This window comes from Cucurbita pepo, chromosome LG04, assembly GCF_002806865.2.
Source record: "Cucurbita pepo subsp. pepo cultivar mu-cu-16 chromosome LG04, ASM280686v2, whole genome shotgun sequence".
Taxonomy (NCBI): Eukaryota; Viridiplantae; Streptophyta; class Magnoliopsida; order Cucurbitales; family Cucurbitaceae; genus Cucurbita; species Cucurbita pepo.
Window position 1 is genome coordinate 5,488,447 of NC_036641.1, and position 20,431 is coordinate 5,508,877.

The window sequence follows — 20,431 nt, forward strand, 5'->3', positions numbered from 1 at the left end:
AAAAAAAAAAAAAAAAAACTTTTTTGTGTCTAGTCCATGTCATAGGGGAATCCAAAAATAAAGTTTCAAATATTATTTTGATTTTATTCTTTTTTTTCTTTTTTTTTTGTATTTTTAAATATTTAATTTATTTGATGTAATTAAAAAAAATGTAACAAAAAAAACATAATAAATAAGGGTGATAATATTTTTATTCATATTTTTGTATTTCGAGATTTGTGAGATCTCGTATCGGTGGAAGAGGGGAACGAAACATTCTTTATAAGTGTGTGAAACATCTCTTTAGTAAACGTGTTTTAAAACTGTGAGGCTGATGTCGATACGTAACGAGTAAAAAACAGGCAAATGGTATTAGAGGCAGACATCGAATAGTGTGTTAATGAGAATGCTGGGACTCGAAGGTGGTGGATGGATTGTGAGATCGGTGTACCATCAAAGACGTTGGGATTCTCCCCCCCTCTCAGAGTGGATTGAGACTGACGACGATACGTAACAAACCAAAGTAAAAAGTATCGACTAGTGGTAATCTTACCAGTTTCTTGTAGAAACAATAATTTATTCGATAACTATTTATTACTTTATAAGACGTTTTAATAATTGATTCACTGCTAATCTAGAATGACTTTTGTAATCAATTCAGTAAAGCGGTTTTGAAAATTTGACCGAACAGAGAGGCTCGTTCATTCCCATATAAAGAGGGTAAACCAGTAATTTCATTAAATGTTAGATTTTGACCTAGTTATAATTATGAATAACTCGGGAATAATTTACTTTCGACATTTTATCTAGCTGAAATGGACGTTGTTCTTATCCAATCGAACCCATTTTCTTTTAAAATAAAAATCCCGATAATATATATATATATATATATATATATATATATATGAGAAATTAAAATGCATGATTATATATTGTGGAATATGTGCAAAATTTTACTTTAATTTGTAAAGAAAAAGAAAAGGTGTGATTCTCATTCTCTAGTGTTCTCTTTAATAATGAACATAAGGTAATATTTCACCAAAGAATATAATCCATTTGGAAAAAAAAATCATTTATTTACTAATTGGCACGTTGGCTCGGTGTAATAGCTCAAACTCAGTTTATATTGTCCGTTTTGGCCCGTTACGTATCGGGTCTGATTTTAAAATACGTCTACTAGGGAGAGATTTCCACACCCTTGTAAGGAATGTTTTGTTCCCCATTCAACCGATGTGAGACCTCACAATCCACCTCTTTAAGGTCTAGCGTCCTCGTTGGCACATCGCTCGATGTCTAGCTCTAATAACATTTGTATCAGCACAAGCCTACTGCTAACAAATATTGTCCACTTTGGCTCGTTACGTATCGTCGTCAGTCTCACGGTTTTAAAACGCATCTACTAAGGAATGTTTTGTTTCCCTCTCCAACCGTATTGGAATTGTAAATTTTTTCCTCATAATGTTTTGAGTTTGTCCTCGAGTTCGTTGAATCATAACCTTTGGTTTGAATAACTACTACTTTTTTGGGTTTCGGTCGTTAAACTATAGTTTTTGTCTACTTGATCGTTGAACAGGCTTCTGAATTTTCAATTTTATGTCTAATAAATCGCTAATTTATTCAAAACTGTAAAAGTTAATCGATTCATCTCAGCTATAAAACTGCAAAATAAGTCAGGTTTTCAATCACGAGCTCACAAGCTCAATAAGATTTTTTGTGATATCTCTTTTTTAAAGTTGCTTTTTCTTTTAAAGTATATTTCCACGAATAGTCTATTCTCAGTTCAAAATTATATTTAAAATATTATAACGGGTTTGAGTATCATATGACATCATTAGAGTATTAGTCAGCGGTGCTCATCGAAGTTTTCATCAAAGTTAGTCGTCAACGATGTGCATAGGACACGGCTTCAAAGGTTGTCGCTAGGGGTAGTTATCAGAGTTGGTCATGCGATGGTGGTTGCTAGAGTTGTCGTTGAAGTAGTTTCTAGACTCGAGTCATGGGTGGCGCTACAGTGATCGCTAGCGAGCCAGTTAGTGTGAGAATATTTCGGTCAGTTTCATAAATCAAACAAGAGTTGTTCATATGACTCAATAACTTGATCACCTCGGATTACCTAACCCAAACCATTAAGATTGGGTCGATTTTTTTTTTTTTTCTCTAAAATTTGGGTTGGTAGACATGTAAATTTTTTTTTATCCGGTCAACCCAACCAACCCAAAAATATGGTTACAACCTAACCATACTCTACTTTTAAGATTATTATCTTGATTGAGAATATTTGACATTTGTAACTAATAGCAGTGATACATTGTGAATGATTGATATTTAAAATTAATAATATTTGACGTGTATTATTATGATTTTTTATAAATAATAATAATAATAATAATAAAATAACCCGACAACCCAACCTAACCCAAAAATAAAAGATTTGAGTTGGGGTGTAAACTCTATTCAGATCACTCAGGCCACCAACTCAATCAATCCGCAGACTGGTTTAAAAGATTTCTCCAATCCAACTCATATATACATTCCTAAACCAAATCGACCCAAATTTATAGGGCAACAACCCGACACAAGAAATATATATATATATACACACACATATAGAGAGAGAGAGAGAGAGAGATGTATGTGATGTCCCACATTGGTCGGGGAGGAGAACAAACCATTTATAAGGGTAACCTTCCCCTAGCAGACGCGTTTTAAAGCTTTGAGTGGAAGCCCGAGAGGGAAAGCTCAAAGAGGACAATATCTTCTAGCAGTGGATCTGGGCGGTTACAAATGGTATCAGAGTCAGACACCGGACGATGTGTCAGCCTTCTCGTTATTCCTCGAAAGGAGGTAGACACGAGGCAGAATAACGAAAGGAGGTAGACACGAGGCGGTGTGCCAGTAAGGACGCTGGCCCCAAAAGGGGGTGGATTTGGGGGTGGTCCCACATCGATTGAAGGAAGGAAAGAGTGCCAGTGAAGACGCTGGGCCCCGAAAGGGGGTGGATTCTGATGTCCTACATTGGTTGGGGAGGAGAACAAACCACCATTTATTAGGGGCTAGAAACTTCCCTAGCATACGCGTTTTAAAGCGTTGAGGGGAACACCATTTATACGTCCCCTAGCAGACGCGTTTTAAAGCCTTGAGGGGAAACCCGAAAGGAAAAGCCCAAAGAGGACAGCATCTGCTAGCGGTGGATCTGAGCCGTTACANAAAATTTGGGTTGGTAGACATGTAAATTTTTTTTTATCCGGTCAACCCAACCAACCCAAAAATATGGTTACAACCTAACCATACTCTACTTTTAAGATTATTATCTTGATTGAGAATATTTGACATTTGTAACTAATAGCAGTGATACATTGTGAATGATTGATATTTAAAATTAATAATATTTGACGTGTATTATTATGATTTTTTATAAATAATAATAATAATAATAATAAAATAACCCGACAACCCAACCTAACCCAAAAATAAAAGATTTGAGTTGGGGTGTAAACTCTATTCAGATCACTCAGGCCACCAACTCAATCAATCCGCAGACTGGTTTAAAAGATTTCTCCAATCCAACTCATATATACATTCCTAAACCAAATCGACCCAAATTTATAGGGCAACAACCCGACACAAGAAATATATATATATATACACACACATATAGAGAGAGAGAGAGAGAGAGATGTATGTGATGTCCCACATTGGTCGGGGAGGAGAACAAACCATTTATAAGGGTAACCTTCCCCTAGCAGACGCGTTTTAAAGCTTTGAGTGGAAGCCCGAGAGGGAAAGCTCAAAGAGGACAATATCTTCTAGCAGTGGATCTGGGCGGTTACAAATGGTATCAGAGTCAGACACCGGACGATGTGTCAGCCTTCTCGTTATTCCTCGAAAGGAGGTAGACACGAGGCAGAATAACGAAAGGAGGTAGACACGAGGCGGTGTGCCAGTAAGGACGCTGGCCCCAAAAGGGGGTGGATTTGGGGGTGGTCCCACATCGATTGAAGGAAGGAAAGAGTGCCAGTGAAGACGCTGGGCCCCGAAAGGGGGTGGATTCTGATGTCCTACATTGGTTGGGGAGGAGAACAAACCACCATTTATTAGGGGCTAGAAACTTCCCTAGCATACGCGTTTTAAAGCGTTGAGGGGAACACCATTTATACGTCCCCTAGCAGACGCGTTTTAAAGCCTTGAGGGGAAACCCGAAAGGAAAAGCCCAAAGAGGACAGCATCTGCTAGCGGTGGATCTGAGCCGTTACAGTATATATATATATACACTTTTTCGGTGCTTTTCAAGTGAAAGAATAAAAAATAATAATAATAATAATAATAAATTATCCAATCAATTATTCTTCATTCCATAAAGCGTACGTAAATTTGTATATAAATATCCCCACCATTTTGCTTATCAGAAATTCAAAGCGGAGAGGTTTCACGATGCCTTTCTACAAGCAATACAAAGGGACCAAAACAAACCCAACTGGTTTGGTTGCCTATGTCTTCCACCAGGACTATACTATTTCTCCCCACAACGTTGCTTTGTTGGTGCACGAGAACCCCGGCCCCGACACGGCGGTGACTCGGGACTCCTTGACTCAGTTCGATAACCTGTATGGAATCGTCGCCGATGAAGGTATCGATGTAAAGGCTGCAAACTATATTTCCTCCACTCTAGCACGGTTCAAAAGTTTGAATGAGTTAACTCCGATAGAAATACTGTCTCCTCCGTTGGCTCGTCGTGAGGTTTAATTTGTATGTTTGTATTATTATTCTAAGTTAATAATTTAGTTGATTTGAGCATAGCTCACGAATGGCAGATTGTTCGTAATCATAACGTTGGGAACGTTTTTATAACATCGTATTTGCATGCTTGTCCAAGGCGTGTTGTCGGATGTCCCGATCATGCTTGTTCAAGACGTGTTGTCCATGGCCGCATGTCCGTTCCAAACCTCTTTTACATGTTTTCATCTTAGATAGTTCTTTACTATTTCATGTTGTGTCAATATGGGGATGTATGACCATTCACCGAAATCGTGCCTACACCTATTATAGCTTTGCCCGCACAAGTCCAAATCCTGTTGCTGACATTTTTGTTCTTTTTCGGGGAAAAATGATTTTTTTAACTTCATTTTTAACTCCAGTACTCCAATTTCCCGGGAACGGGAAAAAACTACATCATAAATTGTGATTTCTACATACCCAAAAGTTAGAAGTTTACGACCACCCTCGCAGTCACACTGAATAATTTTCTCGTTAGAAATTTTGTTTACTCCCCTTTATCCTGACAAGCTCAGATCGATCGATCAACAACGTAAACTAAAAACACGACCGAGGAAGCCATGAGATTTTCAGTATATTGGATCAGAGGTGAAGTCGAGCATTTGAATGCATATCATATTCTTGTATAGTGTAGATATTTCATTTCACATATCATTATGTCAAAAAATTTAACTGACGGACTGACTAGAGACACCTTTCGTTTGAACGATCTCTTGAATCTCTTCCAATGACATAATCGACGCCGAACTGTCGAATTCTGCACTCTCCAGCTGCTCGTGTAACTACAGACACAAACGAAAAACGAGAAACAAAAACACAAACACAACTTAACAGATAACAATTCGTTCATCATGTTGAAAAATATTTAGCTCTTGCTATGTGAGTTGAAGGCGAAAAGTATAAACCTTATCGAGAATAGCGGACTGGTCGTCCGAGTGTAACGTGCGCATGTGTTTCAACATCTCGAGTTGCTATATGAAACGTTCATTCAGTTTCCAAGAACACAATTGCTATTCAAAAGAATTGTGGAGAAAAGTTTGGTAGTTCACCATTTTGTGTAGTTGGTGTTCATTGTTCATCTTTTCAGCAAACTCATATGGTTCAAGCTCTGCTTCATCACATGCCATCTCTTCCCTGTCATAAGTTCATTTAATCCAAAAAGAATATTTGAAAACCGAGTTCAATACGAATTGGAGACGACTTACGCTGCAACGAACTTGTAGAAACGAACCATCAACTCGAGATCGTTCTCGTAAAACGAATTCACTTTCCCTAAGCAGGATATGCCGAATCGTGAATCTGTAGAACATGAAGATCGAAAAAAGCCTAAATGTGTTTGGGTTATTGGTTTATAAGCAAATAGCACAACACTACCGATAGAAAGGAAAGTTCGTTAACCATGTCCTTATCTGCTCATCCCGAGCTCAGATCAATCAGATAAAGCATGTATTTTCGACTAAGAGATCAGAGAAGTTGAATTTTCTCACTCTACATACTGAGCTCAGAAAACAATGTTCTCGTATTGTTTCACAATTATCTATAACAGCTCAAGTCCACCACTAACAGGTATTGTTCGTTTTGGTCCGTTACGTATCGCCGTCAACCTCACGATTTTAAAATGCGTCTTTCAAGGAGAAATCTCCACACCCTTATAAAGAACGCTTCACTCCCTTCTCCAATCGATGTGGGATCTCACAATCTACCCTCTTTGGAGGAGGGCAACGTCCTCGCTAGCACACTGCCCAGTATCTGGCTCTAATACCATTTGTAACAACCCAAACCCACCGCTAACTGATATTGTCCGCTTTTTCCCGTTACGTATCGCTATCAGTCTCACGGTTTTAAAATGCAACTTTTAGGGAGAGATTTCCACACCCTTGTAAGGAATGATTTGCTCCCCTCTCCAACCGATGTGGGATCTCACAGTCCACCTCCTTTTGGGGGCCCAGCGTCCTCGATAGCACACCGCCCAATGTCTGACTCTAATACCATTTATAACAGTCCAAGCCCACAACTAACAAATATTGTCCACTTTGGCCCATTACGTGTCGCTGTCAGCTTCACGATTTTAAAACGCATTTTTTAGGGAGAGGTTTCCACACTTATAAAGAAGGTTTCGTTCCTCTCTCCAACCAACGTGGGATCTCACAATCCACCCCCTTCCTCATTAGCATACCACCCAATGTCTAGCTCTAATATCATTTGTAACAGCTCAAGCCCACCGCTAATAGATATTATCCGTTTTGGCCTATAATGTATCACTATCAGCCTCACGGTTTTAAAACGCATATTTAAGGAAGAGGCTTCCACTGCTTCGTTCCCTCTCCAACCGATATGGGATCTCACAATCCACCCTCTTTGGAGGCCAGCATCCTCGCTGGCACTCCACCCAAGTGTCTGGCTCTAATACTATTTGTAACGGCCCAAGCCCACCACTAACAGATATTGTCCGCTTTGGCCCATTACGTGTCGTTGTCAGCCTCACGATTTTAAAATGCATCTTTTAGGGAGAGGTTTCCACACTCTTATAAGGAATGATTTGCTCCCCTCTCCAACCGATGTGGGATCTCACAATCCACCTCCTTTGGGGGCACAACGTCCTCGATAGCACACCGCTCGGTGTCTGACTCTAATACCATTTATAACAGTCCAAGCCCACCACTAACAAATATTGTCCGCTTTGGCCTATTACGTGTCGCTGTCAGTCTCACAATTTTAAAACGCATCTTTTATCGATGTTCAAAGAAAACGACAAAGAAACAAACAGTAATGGCCTGGAAAAGACTGACCAATTCCCATTTCAGAAAATATCTCTTCCTGAATAGCGGTTGTCACAGCTACAGCTCCCTGCAGAAGGCAACAAAAAGCTTCTCATCATCTACAGTTGCACCATCACAACTTCATACATTATTAACAAATTCATATGGTCTGTGAAACCCTGAATTAAAGAATGAACCCAAAAGTACATAACATAAGGACAAAATGAAAAGGTGTAAGTCCACCGCTCGCAGATATTGTCTTTTTTGGGCTTTCTCTTCTGGGCTTCCCCTTAAGGTTTTAAAACGCGTCTACTAAGGAGAGGTTTCGACACCCTTATAAGAAATGCTTCGTTTTCCTTTCCAACCAATGTGGGATCTCACAATCGCCTCACTGGCACACCGGGCGGTGTCTAGCTCTAATACCATTTGTAACCGTTCAAGCCCACTGCTAGCAGATATTGTCCTCTTGGGGCTTTCCCTTCTGAGTTTTTCCTCAAGGTTTTAAAACGTGTCTACTAGAGAGAGGCTTCCACACCCTTATAAGGAATGTTTCGTTCTCTTCTCCAACCAATGCAGGATCTCACAATCCACCCTCATTGGGGCCCAACGTCCTTGCTGACACACCGTCTAGTGTCTGGCTCTAATACTATTTGTAACATCTCAAGTCCACCACTAGCAGATATTGTTCTCTTTGGGCTTTCCCTCAAGGTTTTAAAACACGTCTACTAGGGAGAGGTTTCCACACCCTTATAAGGAATGTTTCGTTCTCTTCTCCAACCAATGTGAGATCTCACAATCCACCCCCGTGGAGCCCAACGTCCTCGCTGGCACACTGTCTGGTGTCTAGCTCTGTTACCATTTGTAATAGTCCAAGCCCACCACTAGCAGATATTGTCCTCCTTGGGCATTCCCTTATGAGCTTCCCCTCAAGGTTTTAAAAACCGTCTATTAGGGAGAGGTTTCTACACCCTTATAAAGAATGTTTCGTTCTCACAATCGATCTCCCTTGGAGCCCAACGTCCTTACTGACACACCGCTCAGTGTCTGATTCTAATACCATTTGTAACCGTCCAAACCCACCACTATCAGATATTGTCTTCTTTGGGCTTTCCCCAATGTTCTAAAACGCATCTACTAGGAAAAGGTTTCCACAACCTTATAAGAAATGTTTCGTTCTTCTCTCCAACCAACGTGGGATCTCACAAAAAGGGCTAATAACACAACAAGAACAGTGATTGATGGAGGAGGAAGATGTTAAAAAACGCATTCCTCCAAACCCAATTCCACTACAAAGTCATTCCTATCAACCAGATAGAGTTAGATAGCTGTCTAATGAGATTGAACCCTCACGGATATTACAGAACAGCTAATAACCAAACAGAACAAACCCATTTCCCCTAAACAAATGGAGGATTTGGCAGAGTGTTTATGCAACTTAATGACAGAAGTTCATCCACATAACTAGTTCCAAGTGAAAAACAATCAAACCCCATTTCAAAACAAGCAACAACAAACGATCTAAACCAAAAAAACCACTAAACTAGCAACAAATTTTGAAGAACATTCACCTGATTATCATCCCTAACAGCATCAGCAATCCGTTTCTTCACATCTGCAAGATCAGATGCAGAAAGAAAACGTTAATTTAAGGGAAAGATTAGGGAAAAACAGAGGAACGAGGAGAGTAAATGTTAGATTATAACCAGAGAGGGAAACGATGACAGAAAAGCGATTGAAAAGATGAAACAATTGGTCTCTAGAGAGCATAGAAGGAATAGAAGGGGTATGGTTCATCGCCATAGCCGGAAGGAGAGGCAGAAATTGAAAAACGATGGCCCCCTAACGCGCCAAGACGAGGCGATTGATTACATTTTTGACCCTTTAGTGAATTCTAAAGGGCCCTTTTCACGATTCCCAATTGGGCCCACTGCAAGACCTTGCCATTCATTTGAAGAACCCATTTGGCGATTGGAAGAAACATGGAATGGTTGTGGCTACTGAGGTCCTGTCTTTTAGCCACCATTAAAGCTCCTTGCATTCATTTTCTTTATAATCTCTTGTTTAGAGAATTTAAATAAAATAATGGATCTATGTGTATGTATGTGGACGGTGTATAAAAAAGTTTTATGCATCCAATTATATCGAGAATGAAAGTAAAGCTCAAGATCAGTCATGAATCTAGGTCTCAACAGTTATGATGTATGATGCATTTGTTTGCATTTTTCAACCCGAGTCATTACTAGTTGAATGATGATCTATTGCAGAGGTCATTGGATAGCATTCTTGTGAATAGTTTTCTGTGTCGAATAATGTTTCGCTTGCGGTAGGGTTTAGTTAGATTTCATGAACTCCGATGTTATGTTTTGGACTATTTTTGGAAGTACTTTGAAGTATGGATATTTTCGTAGGAATTCATTTTAAAACCCCTAATGAAATAGATGTAGCAACGATCTTGATTGTATGCTAAAAGTATCATTATAGATGCTATCAAAGCATAACTTCTCTTATCATGACGTGGTTCGGAGACAAACTGAAGCGAAAGCTGGTGATCATGTGACACCTAAGTAGAGTACATAAATAAACCAAAACCACGTCCGAATGAAAATAGTCATGAGGATATTAAGTTACCGGTAAGAAACTTACAAGAATTTCTTTCCGAGCCTCATAGTTCTCTAATAAACAATTTTTTTATGATCCACCGACCCTCATTGTTCAACGTCATTTCTTTCCGACTCTCTATTTGACCAAGTCCCCAAAATAGTAGGCATATTAAATAAGTTGTAAAGGTAATTCATAACTGACACAGATTTATGATCGAATCGCATCAATTAATAGATTTATAACAATAGATTAAATATTTTGTGGTCCGATCTTATACACGGGATGCGGGACACACTCAAGGAATGAACTAAATTCACAAGGAATGAAAAGGCAATCCCCCACAATGTGCTGCAAAATAAAATTGATGACCAATTCCTTTCTACCCTACAAATCATCACCAAATATTTGACGAACAATGAGCAGCAACATTCCCAACAAAACCCCTCTAACCAGGATTCAATCCCAGCTTATTTACCAGTCATACCCAGAAAAACCAGAAACAAAAACGACTCGAGTTTCAATGAAATCGATAATAATAAGCATTAACAAGAAGAAAACGAGAACAAGAAAAGAACCGATGATCGATATGTAGTTCTCATCTCTATGAATATCATCTCTAAATCTCGGACTTCCAAACGTCTAGCACGACGACTTATCGAGGTGGTGGTGTGGGCGGGATGTGAGATTTCGCAAACCCCGCCCATGCAACTATGCCAACAACAAGTATTACCCATCCAAATATGTCATACTTCAGATCACTGCTCTTCGTTTCCTTTGATGTCTAGAAAGAAGTAAAGCATGAAGTTAAGAGCTTGTAAACTGTTTATGATCCGTTCTTTTTGGGAAGAAACCGAGTTTTTAACTAGCAAAGTGAAAGAATGTGCAAGGAAATACGAAAAAAAGCTAGCCCATGTCCACCGCTAGCAGATATTGTCCTCTTTTAGCTTTCCCTTCCGGGCTTCCCCTCAAGGTTTTAAAACGCGTCTGCTAGGGAGAGGTTTCTACCCCTTATAAAAAATGTTTCGTTCTCCCCTCCAACCAATGTAGAATCTCAAAATGAATATATAGTAAGATAAAGGTACCTTTTTTCTAACAAGTTAACGGAATATATAAGGCATGTGCTCGTAGATCATAGCGGTTCAGCTGATACGTTATCGTCCCTAAGCAATAAGCAATACCTTAGTACTAGAAGAAGCAGACGGTTCAGCTGCTCCAGTCGTCTGTTGAACAAACCCATGCTTATGAATTTCTGCATACAATTCTGGGGCCTAAAACACACAATCCACCAAATAAAAACGGGTCATGAATATAACAAAAGGGAGAAACAAAACACCAAGTAAATAGTCAAGTTCTAGTTTACAACATGAAAGCATTCAAATATATTTGTTCCACTAATCTTGTTTCTTTCTTCATTTCAAGAGAGACTTATCCCTAATGAAAAATACTTCATTACCGACACGGTGGCAGCCGCCACCTCTAAGTTCTTGACACCCGCTTACTTTTTATTTAAAAAAAAAGACAAGATAAGAAGGTCTCTTCTCTCTTGTAACGGCCCAAGCCCACCTCTAGCAGATATTGTCCTTTTTTAGCTTTCCCTCCCCAACCGATGTGGGATCTCATAATCCACCTCCGTCGGGTCACCACATCCTTACTTGCACATTGCCTCGTGTCCACCCCCCTTCGGGACTCAACCTCCGCGTTGACACATCGACCGGTGTTTGGCTCTCATACTATTTGTAATAGCCCAAGCTCACCGTTAGCAGATATTGTCCTCTTTGGGCTTTCTTTTTCGGGTTTCCCCTCAAGGTTTTGAAAACGCGTCTGCCAGGGAGAGGTTTCCATGCCCTTATAAAGAATGTTTCGTTTTCCTCTCCAACCGATGTGGGATCTCATAATCCACCCCCCCTTGGGGCCCAACGTCCTCGCTGGCACTCGTTCCCTTCTCTAATCGACATAGACCCCAATCCACCCCCCCTCCCCTTCAGGGCCAGTGTCCTTGCTGGCACACCGCCTCGTGTCCACTCCCCTTCAAGCCTCAGCCTTCTCTCTGGCACAACGCCCGATGTCTAGTTTTGATACCATTTGTAATAGCCCAAGCCCACCGCTAGTAGATATTGTTCTTTTTGGGCATTCCCTTTCAGGCTTCCCCTCAAGGTTTTTAAAATGCGTATGCTAGGGAGAAATTTCCACACTCTTATAAAGAATGTTTCGTTCTCCTTCCTAACGGATGTAGGATCTCGCACAAATCCTCTCATTTCAAAGCCATTGAAAGGAGATTAGTAATCTTGAAAATGGAAAGACATCCAAATTGCACCAAAGAATGTTGAAGTACCTTTGCAGTCACCTCCAAAGACTTTAGATAAAGTTCATTTCCAGGATCCTGAATGCAACAACAAAAAACCATGTCAAACTAGGAAAGCCATCAAGAAATGCATATTTATAAGCTCGCTCCACGGTTTTCTAGCTTCAGTACCTCGTCCACAGCTTGCTTGAAGTATACCGACGCCTTATCAAAATAACTCTTTGCCTCATCCTGGTTCGGGTTCAAAAAGGCATGGGAAGTATAAGCATTTCCCAAGCACCAAAGAGCATCATGCTTCTTGGGGTTAATCAATAGTGCCTCCTCCAGCTTAGCTATTGAATCTGCCTCAACCCCATTTCAAATTAACCCACAATATACTCAATGTCCATCACCAAAATCATTAGATTAGAAGAAAAAGGCAAGGAAAATCTTAGAGCAGCAACAAATTAAAGTCAAGCAAAAATGTTCTCAATTCCCTTGCTTCATCATCCAACTGGGTAGAACAAAAAGATACCTAGAATCATCTTCTTCGATTCTATAACGCTTTGAAACTGAGATAGCTCTAACAAAGCTCCTGCCCATCTTGTCAAATTCTACATGAAATTCCATACATTTGATAATCAAATACAGCTCAAGAGTCATAAACACAACACCCATTAAAGAAAAAACGCCCATCATTATCTAATAAACTACAGGATTAGTTTCAAACATTTAAACAGAGTTCTAAGCTGACAGCCAAATGGCAACTCGGATATGAACAGGGAGCCATTACTTTTCTTTATTTTCACTCCCTCTAGCAATCAAAATGCAAGAATTGGGGCCTTATCTCGGGATTAACTCACAGAAATTGAGGCCATGGCTTAAAATCATCAAGTAATTGCAGCACTATGCTCCTATGGATGAATGACGACAACTAAAAAGCTAGTTAACACCCAAATTTCAAGCACAATTGAAACCAACGCTCGAGTTCATAACATTTTATAGAATTAAACATAATCCTCCACAAACCCAACAAAAACAAAAACAGCCACAAAATCAACATAAACAGCGCAATGAGCAAATTAAGAGACGAAAAAAGAACAAGAAAAGAAAACTCACATCGGCATCGAGGGGATTCTGGGCGTATGTAGCTTCGGCATTCTTCCGAGCGTGCTCGAAGAAAAGTAAGCGATCGAAATCGCTCGGCTGCAAATCCATTAGAAGAAAATAGAAGGATCGGGGGCTTTGAAAATCCTTGTCTGAGACACTATGAAATTGGAGAGCAAGAAGAGAGGGCGCTTCGGCAATGGAGGACACGTCCAGACCGGAGGAACCAGCTTGATTCTCGATTCTCCATTCCGTACTGAGTTTGAACGATGGGCCGGAAAAGAATTGGGCCCATTTAGGTTCCTATAAGCCCATCTTCACACATCCTCAAAAAAAATTTTAAAAAATAAAATAATAATAATAATAATAATTCAACCTTTCTCTATATCTACGTGTAATTAATTTTGTAAAAAAAAAAAATTATTATGATAATATGATTTTTTTTTTTTTTTTTGTGGGAACGAGATGTGATGTCCCACATTAGTTGGGGGGAGAACAAAACACCATTCATCGGGTGTGGAAACCTTCCCTTAGTAGACGCATTTTAAACCCTTGAGGGGAAGCATGAAAGGGAAAGCCCAAAAATGATAATATCTGTTAGCGGTGGATCTAGACCGTTACAAATAGTATCAGAGCTAGACACTGGACGATGTGTCAACCTTCTCGCTGTTCCCCGGGGGGAGGGGGTAGACACGAGGCGGTGTTCTAGTAAGGACACTAGCCCCAAAGAGGGGTGGATTTGGGGACAGTCCCACATCGATTGGAGGAAGGAAAGAGTGTCAGCGAGGACGCTGGGCTCCGAAGGGGGGTGGATTGATTTATAAGGGTGTGGAAATCTTCCCCTAATAGATGCATTTTAAAGCCTTGAGGGGAAGCCCGAAAGGGAAAGCCTAAAGAGAACAATATATACTAGCGATGGATCTAGGCCGTTACACGAGAATTGAAGTAGGAGGTGGGGATGGGGACACGATAAACTTCTCATCCCTACCCTGCTTTGTGTTACAATCACATTCTTACGACGGCGGGACAAAAATTGTGGAGCATTGTGAGAAATTTGAACTTTGCAGATAATGTTAGAGTATGCTCGAGTCTCGAATCACGTTTGCGATAAATGCTTTAGAAAACATGATTGAAAACAATTTGAAGGAATCACACATGGGTTACTCGAGAAAAAGTTCACACTCATTGTCAAATCCCACATTAGTAGGAGAGGAGAACGAAACGTTCCTTATAAGGGTGTGACTAACAGTGATATGTAATAGGCTAAAACGGGACAATATATCAATATTTGCTAGTGGTGTGATTAGATAGTTACACGTTTATTGATTGTTCGTGAATTGCGCATATTTGAAATGAATGTCTTTCATTTTGAAAATGGTGGTCGTCGACCGAGAACAAATAAAGAAGAAGGAAAAAAGCGACGACGACTACAATGACGGTGGCTAGTTGTGACCGACGACAGTCGACTTTAGGGTTTTAGTTAGAGACAAGACGGAGATTAAAAACTATTTTTTTTTTAAATTAAAGATATTCACATTTATTATTATTGTTATTATTATTATTATTATTTTATAAATTAATTAGAACCTTCCAAATCCAAACAAACAAATATTAATTATAAATAAATTAATTTATAAAAAACTTCATTAATATATATAAATTATAAACAATTCAACCAAACAAAGCATTCACCAACTTTTATTGTTTTTATATATTAAAATGGAATAAAAAAAATAAACCCACCCATGTGCTTATTTTTAAATAATAATTACAATAATAAATATAATTTAAAATTGTTGCTAAATTACTAGACATTATAGATAAGATTGAAAAAAAAATAAAATAATAAGTGAGACATATGAATAATTGCATATAGGGGCCTATAATTTAATTAATTACACGTTTGCCCACGTGCTATCATTTTTTTTCGTGATTCAAATCTCTAATATTTTGAACGCTCGAGTTTTCTTAGTAAAAAAATTCTGAAAGTTCATGTAACATAGAATTGCTCGAGGCGAAACATGTTTAACTCTGAAGTTCCTAAATTGTCCTCAGTTCGCCGGAATTGCTAGTAATCACTGGTCAACCATACGGCGGTGAATTCGTTTCCGGGCCTTGTACACACCGCCCGTCACACTATGGGAGCTGGTCATGCCTGAAGTCGTTACCTTAACTGCAAGGAGGGGGATGTTGAAGGCAGGACTAGTGACTGGAGTCAAGTCGTAACAATGTAGCCGTACTGGAAGGTGCGGCTGGATCACCTGCTTTTCAGGGAGAGCTAATGCTTGTTGGGTATTTTGGTTTGACACTGTTTCACACCCGAAAAGAAGCGAGGTACATCTGAGTTAAACTTGGAGATGACTATGATTTAGCTACCGGAAAGGTATTTTAAAGTTTTTTTTTTCAACAATCATATCGTCATGATCACTCTCGTTCTCAGGTTGTTATAAATGATATCAGAGCCAGACACCGGACGGTGTGATATCGAAGACGTTAGCCGCCAAAGAGGACGGATTGCAAGAGATCCCATATTGGTTGGAGAGGGGGAACGAAACATTTCTCCCTAATAGACGTGTTTTAAAATTATGAGGCTGATGACGATACGTAACAAGCCAAAACGGACAATATTCATTAACGGTGGTTCGGGCAGTTACAAAAGTTTCAGTTCATTCGTGTACTCCTCGTTAACTCGGACGTTACAATAACGTATATATTTATTTATTTATTTATTTATTGATGTATGATAGATACATGCATACATACGTGCACACACGTGTCGTTATAATTTGATATTGCCAAACAGTGGATATGGACTTCATACCGTACACAAAGGGATTTGCCAGCTATTTTTTTTTAATTTTCATTAAAATAAAGTGATTTTACATTTTTGCCCCCACATTACTTTACAAATTACGGGAAAATTTATATATATTTTGAATAATGAGATTTGAAATATTTGATAAAAGACTTTTTTTTATTTATTCTGATTTAATTTTTAATAATTTATTTCCGAGCGTTCATACCACATACTCGAGTCAGATTTCTATATGAAAATGTCTTATAATATTAGTTTTATCGATAATTTATAATACAAGTTAATTTATATTATTTTAGAATTAAATATTAATTTTTATTTTAACATTATGTTAGGGTATATTTAATTAATTAATTAACTATGTTTTTTCAATTATTTTTATTTAGGTAAATATAATCTCATCGTGCTAATTACGTATATAAAAATAATAAAAAGAAAAAATTGAATGAGTGGCAATATAGTAATTGTAAAAACTCGACAAGGGCAATTTCGTCATATGCTTCTTTAAATACCCATAGATTCTTCTTCTTTACTCCTCTTCCCCTGTCGCTCGGCTTCTCAGCCAAGCAGATAAAGAGCCTTCTTTTTCGCCTTATCGCGATTCGCGATCCCTAAATCTAGGGCTTCTCACTTCAGTAAGTCTTCAAAATCCATGAATCTCTCGCCTCTCTTTCAGTTTCATCTTAATTTTCCGAGTTCTTTCCTTATCTGTTTATATTTGGTGATTTATTTCACTCGATTAACTTCATTTTTGTTCATTTCTTGTTCATTCATCTCTTAATTGTCTCTCTGGATCTCTTTTTTTACTTGTTTTATCTTTTGATTTATGGGTTTTTTTTTGGAGGTTTTGTTGTGATTGTAGCGAATTGTTAAGACCTAGATTTGGAGTTGTGTACTACAAGGGAAGTTTGAATTGAGAAAGGGAGTGTTCTTAAGTCTACTTCGATTCGTGTTTGACTTTGTTTTGAGTTTGAATTGTGAATTGGAGATGGTGTTTTGACTTTGGTTTACTCTGATGATTTGTTTGATTTCCGTTGCTGAAATTGGGATTATTGGATCTGGGTACCTTGAAATGTGTTTCTAGAACTGTTTTAACGCGCATGCTTGCATCTGTTTTCTTAAGTTGTCAGGAAATGAACTTTTGAGGGGTTTTCCACTGTTATGCTTGGTTGTGAAGTGTGATTGGAGTTTGACATGGTTGACAGAGTTTCGTTTGGGACTGATTTTGCTTCACAAAGATTGATTTTGAGAAATGGTTCAATTGTTTATTCTGAAGTATAAAGATCTTGCTCTGTAGTAAGAGAGTAACACGATTCCATAACTTACAACAGCATTTGTTAACCAATCTTCCACTAGTTACAATACTAACTAAGCTCATGTGTTGTTTGAGTGGTTTCTCCAAAAGTAGTTCTACTTCTCGATCATGTGTTGGGCTAAGTGGTGCTATGTGAGATCCCACATCGGTTGGAGAGGGGAATGAAACATTCTTTATAAGTGTGTGGAAACCTCTCCTTAGTAGACGCGTTTTAAAAACCTTGTGAGGAAGTCTGAAAGGGAAAACCCAAAAGAGGACAATATCTGCTAGCAGTGGGCGTCGGCCATTACAAATGATATTAGAGCCATACACTGGGCGATGTGCTAGCGAGGAGACTGAATCCCGAAGAGGGGTGGACACCAGATGGTGTGCCAGCAAGGACACTGGGCCCTGAAGGGAGGGGTCCCACATCGATTGAAGAGGGGAACGAGTGCCAATAAGGACACTGGGCCCCGAAGGGGAGGGTGGATTGTGAGATCCCACATGGTTGGAGAGGGGAACAAAACATTCTTTATAAGTGTGTGGAACCCTCTCCCTAACAAATGCATTTTAAAAACCTTGAGGGGAAGCCCGAAAGGGAAAACCCAGAAAGGACAATATCTGCGGTGGGCTTGGGCTGTTACATGCTATGGCTAGGGTGTGATAGGCATTGTTTCAGTATAAGTTATCATTTATTATCTTAATAGTTGTAGTTTCTTCTCTCTCTCTCTCTCTCTCTCTCTTTATTTGTGGGTAATGAGAGTGAACTTATTTTTCTTTTCCTCTTTACTATTGCTTAAAGGGATCTTCGTTCATCCTTATCACAATCAAGTGCTGCAAAATGGATGGTTCATATAGCTTTTGGCAATTGGGAGATGAGCTGCGTGGTCAGATGAAAGTCTCTGAGGATCATAAATGGTTATGGGCTGCATCTAAACTGGCTGAGCAGACAAGATTGAAGGGAGAGCGCCTGAATAACCTTGATTTTTCAAAGAGCTCTCTCGATGCAAGGCCAAGAGAAAAGTTCGGTTTTCAGGAAGATAACAAATTCGAAAGCTTCAATTTTAACATGTTGAGCTTGGATTCGAAAACGAACGATACGGTTAACAAAAATCCATTGAGGAATGAGATTTACAACATGAGTGCAGTTTATGGCAAGAACAATACAAATGTTGCAGGAAGCCTACATGGTACCAAGTACAGTAGCAATGACTTCGTCAACAAAGATCTTACCAATTATAGCAGCTCCAACAATAATGTTGGTGAAAACGCTAACTCAGTGAATTCGATTGACAAAAGGTTCAAGACACTGCCAGCGACCGAGACACTGCCCAGAAATGAAGTACTCGGTGGATACATCTTTGTCTGTAACAACGATACCATGCAGGAAGATTTGAAGCGACAACTTTTTGGTAATTGTGCTAACTTTTCTGACCTTGACATGGCCTGTACGAATCACTTTGTGCCTATTACATTAACTACATGCTTATCAAGATGAACTGCTCGAAGTTTGAACTAAATTACTTACGAGAATTCTCGGAACTATGTTCAAGCTCGTAATACATTGTGGTAGACTAACAGAAATAGTTAGTGGCACAATCTCATATTTTGTATGTTGCAGGTTTGCCTCCGAGATATCGGGACTCCGTGCGTGCAATAACACCAGGCTTGCCTCTGTTTCTCTATAACTACACTACCCATCAATTACATGGCATTTTTGAGGTTTGTCATCTTTCTATTTACATAATTTTTCTCAAGTTTAGATTCAATAATACGTGATAGCAGGTAGAAAAATATACCAGTAGTCCCGAGGGCGTTGATAATCGGTCATGCAATATATCAATCCATGTCATAATGGCTTAGTTCTTAAGATTCTCCTTCTATTTCTAATATTTACAGTTCTTTAATGCCGATAAAGTAGTAGATGCTAGCGATATATCATTCGTCACTGTAAACTGTCCAATTTTTAATGTTTTTCGATATTGATTCTCGTGCAATGTCTCGTTTAAAGTTCGTTTCTACCGCTTATTTTGGTTTACGATCGGCTATTGCAGGCAGCAAGTTTTGGAGGTTCCAACATTGACCCAACTGCTTGGGAAGACAAGAAATGTAAGGGCGAATCCAGGTTCCCTGCTCAGGTAAAGTCTCGTCCGCAACTCGTGTGACGTCGGAGGCTCATAGTGTGCTTATAAAACTCCCTTGTTTTTCGAATTAATAGGTTAAGATCCGCATCAGAAAGATCTGCAGAGCATTAGAAGAAGATTCATTCAGGCCAGTCTTGCACCACTACGACGGTCCCAAATTCCGCCTCGAACTATCTATCCCAGAGGTACCGCAAATTTTCCCCCATCGTAAAACAACTGCTTCTCTCCCGTGGCTAAAATTGCTTTGTTTTATATTCAAAATCACTCTAAAACATTGTCGCTTTACCTCGGTTGTACAGACATTGGATCTTCTCGACCTGTGCGAACAGGCTGGTTCTGCATCGTAAGCACCAATGGCGGGCTTACGTATCGAAATAACGAATGAAGAGGGCTCAATGGTTCCGGTCAGCAAAGGCTAAGACACAGATTTTCCAACGAGCGCAAGCTTAGGATGAGTCTGCTAAGGCGAGAGTAGCGAGTTCAACGAGTCGAGGCGGAAGCCAAAATAAGTAAGGGAAGAAAAGAAAAGAAAGAACTTGTATCTTCTTCTTGTATTGTTGTTGTATTGTATCAGACAAGGTGAGCTGATAATGTACTAGTGAATGGTAGAGCTTTTTATATATATATATATATATAGATATTCATTTAACTCGTAGGGTCTCACTACTTCCGAACAAC

General features: G+C 39.2%; 3 protein-coding genes across 3 annotated transcripts; 1 reads left to right on the forward strand and 2 right to left on the reverse strand.

The window, feature by feature from the left end:
- Window positions 1-5,290: 5,290 nt before the first annotated feature.
- Window positions 5,291-9,384, reverse strand: LOC111792558. The gene is made up of 7 exons (XM_023674064.1): window positions 9,215-9,384; window positions 9,080-9,123; window positions 7,542-7,599; window positions 5,958-6,051; window positions 5,802-5,886; window positions 5,658-5,723; window positions 5,291-5,534 (listed from the first exon to the last, which is right to left on the reverse strand). The coding sequence occupies exons 1-7, from the start codon at window positions 9,309-9,311 to the stop codon at window positions 5,421-5,423; spliced, it is 558 nt and encodes a 185-aa protein (XP_023529832.1). The 5' UTR covers window positions 9,312-9,384; the 3' UTR covers window positions 5,291-5,420.
- A 941-nt stretch (window positions 9,385-10,325) lies between these two features.
- LOC111792207 (mitochondrial import receptor subunit TOM20-like) lies at window positions 10,326-13,725 on the reverse strand. Its single transcript, XM_023673550.1, has 6 exons — window positions 13,513-13,725; window positions 12,929-13,007; window positions 12,586-12,755; window positions 12,445-12,492; window positions 11,291-11,380; window positions 10,326-10,893 (listed from the first exon to the last, which is right to left on the reverse strand). Exons 1-6 carry the CDS (start codon window positions 13,609-13,611, stop codon window positions 10,765-10,767), a joined length of 615 nt encoding a protein of 204 aa, XP_023529318.1. The 5' UTR covers window positions 13,612-13,725; the 3' UTR covers window positions 10,326-10,764.
- Window positions 13,726-16,855: 3,130 nt separating this feature from the next.
- On the forward strand, window positions 16,856-20,375 carry LOC111793627 (B2 protein). The gene is made up of 6 exons (XM_023675590.1): window positions 16,856-16,950; window positions 18,412-19,021; window positions 19,231-19,331; window positions 19,664-19,747; window positions 19,828-19,938; window positions 20,053-20,375. The coding sequence occupies exons 2-6, from the start codon at window positions 18,451-18,453 to the stop codon at window positions 20,098-20,100; spliced, it is 915 nt and encodes a 304-aa protein (XP_023531358.1). The 5' UTR covers window positions 16,856-16,950; window positions 18,412-18,450; the 3' UTR covers window positions 20,101-20,375.
- The last annotated feature ends 56 nt before the right edge of the window (window positions 20,376-20,431 follow it).

Coding starts and splice junctions, on each gene's coding strand:
- LOC111793627 (XM_023675590.1), top strand. CDS start 18,451: ATGGATGGTTCATATAGCTTTTGGCAATTGGGAGATGAGCTGCGTGGT. Junction 19,022..19,230: donor TTTGAAGCGACAACTTTTTG/GTAATTGTGCTA, acceptor TGTATGTTGCAG/GTTTGCCTCCGAGATATCGG. Junction 19,332..19,663: donor AATTACATGGCATTTTTGAG/GTTTGTCATCTT, acceptor CGGCTATTGCAG/GCAGCAAGTTTTGGAGGTTC.
- LOC111792558 (XM_023674064.1), bottom strand. CDS start 9,311: ATGGCGATGAACCATACCCCTTCTATTCCTTCTATGCTCTCTAGAGAC. Junction 7,600..9,079: donor CTGTTAGGGATGATAATCAG/GTGAATGTTCTT, acceptor TGCCTTCTGCAG/GGAGCTGTAGCTGTGACAAC. Junction 6,052..7,541: donor ATTTTCTGAAATGGGAATTG/GTCAGTCTTTTC, acceptor CATGTTCTACAG/ATTCACGATTCGGCATATCC.
- LOC111792207 (XM_023673550.1), bottom strand. CDS start 13,611: ATGGATTTGCAGCCGAGCGATTTCGATCGCTTACTTTTCTTCGAGCAC. Junction 13,008..13,512: donor AGAATCCCCTCGATGCCGAT/GTGAGTTTTCTT, acceptor AATTTCATGTAG/AATTTGACAAGATGGGCAGG. Junction 10,894..11,290: donor CTGCTTCTTCTAGTACTAAG/GTATTGCTTATT, acceptor ACTTCTTTCTAG/ACATCAAAGGAAACGAAGAG.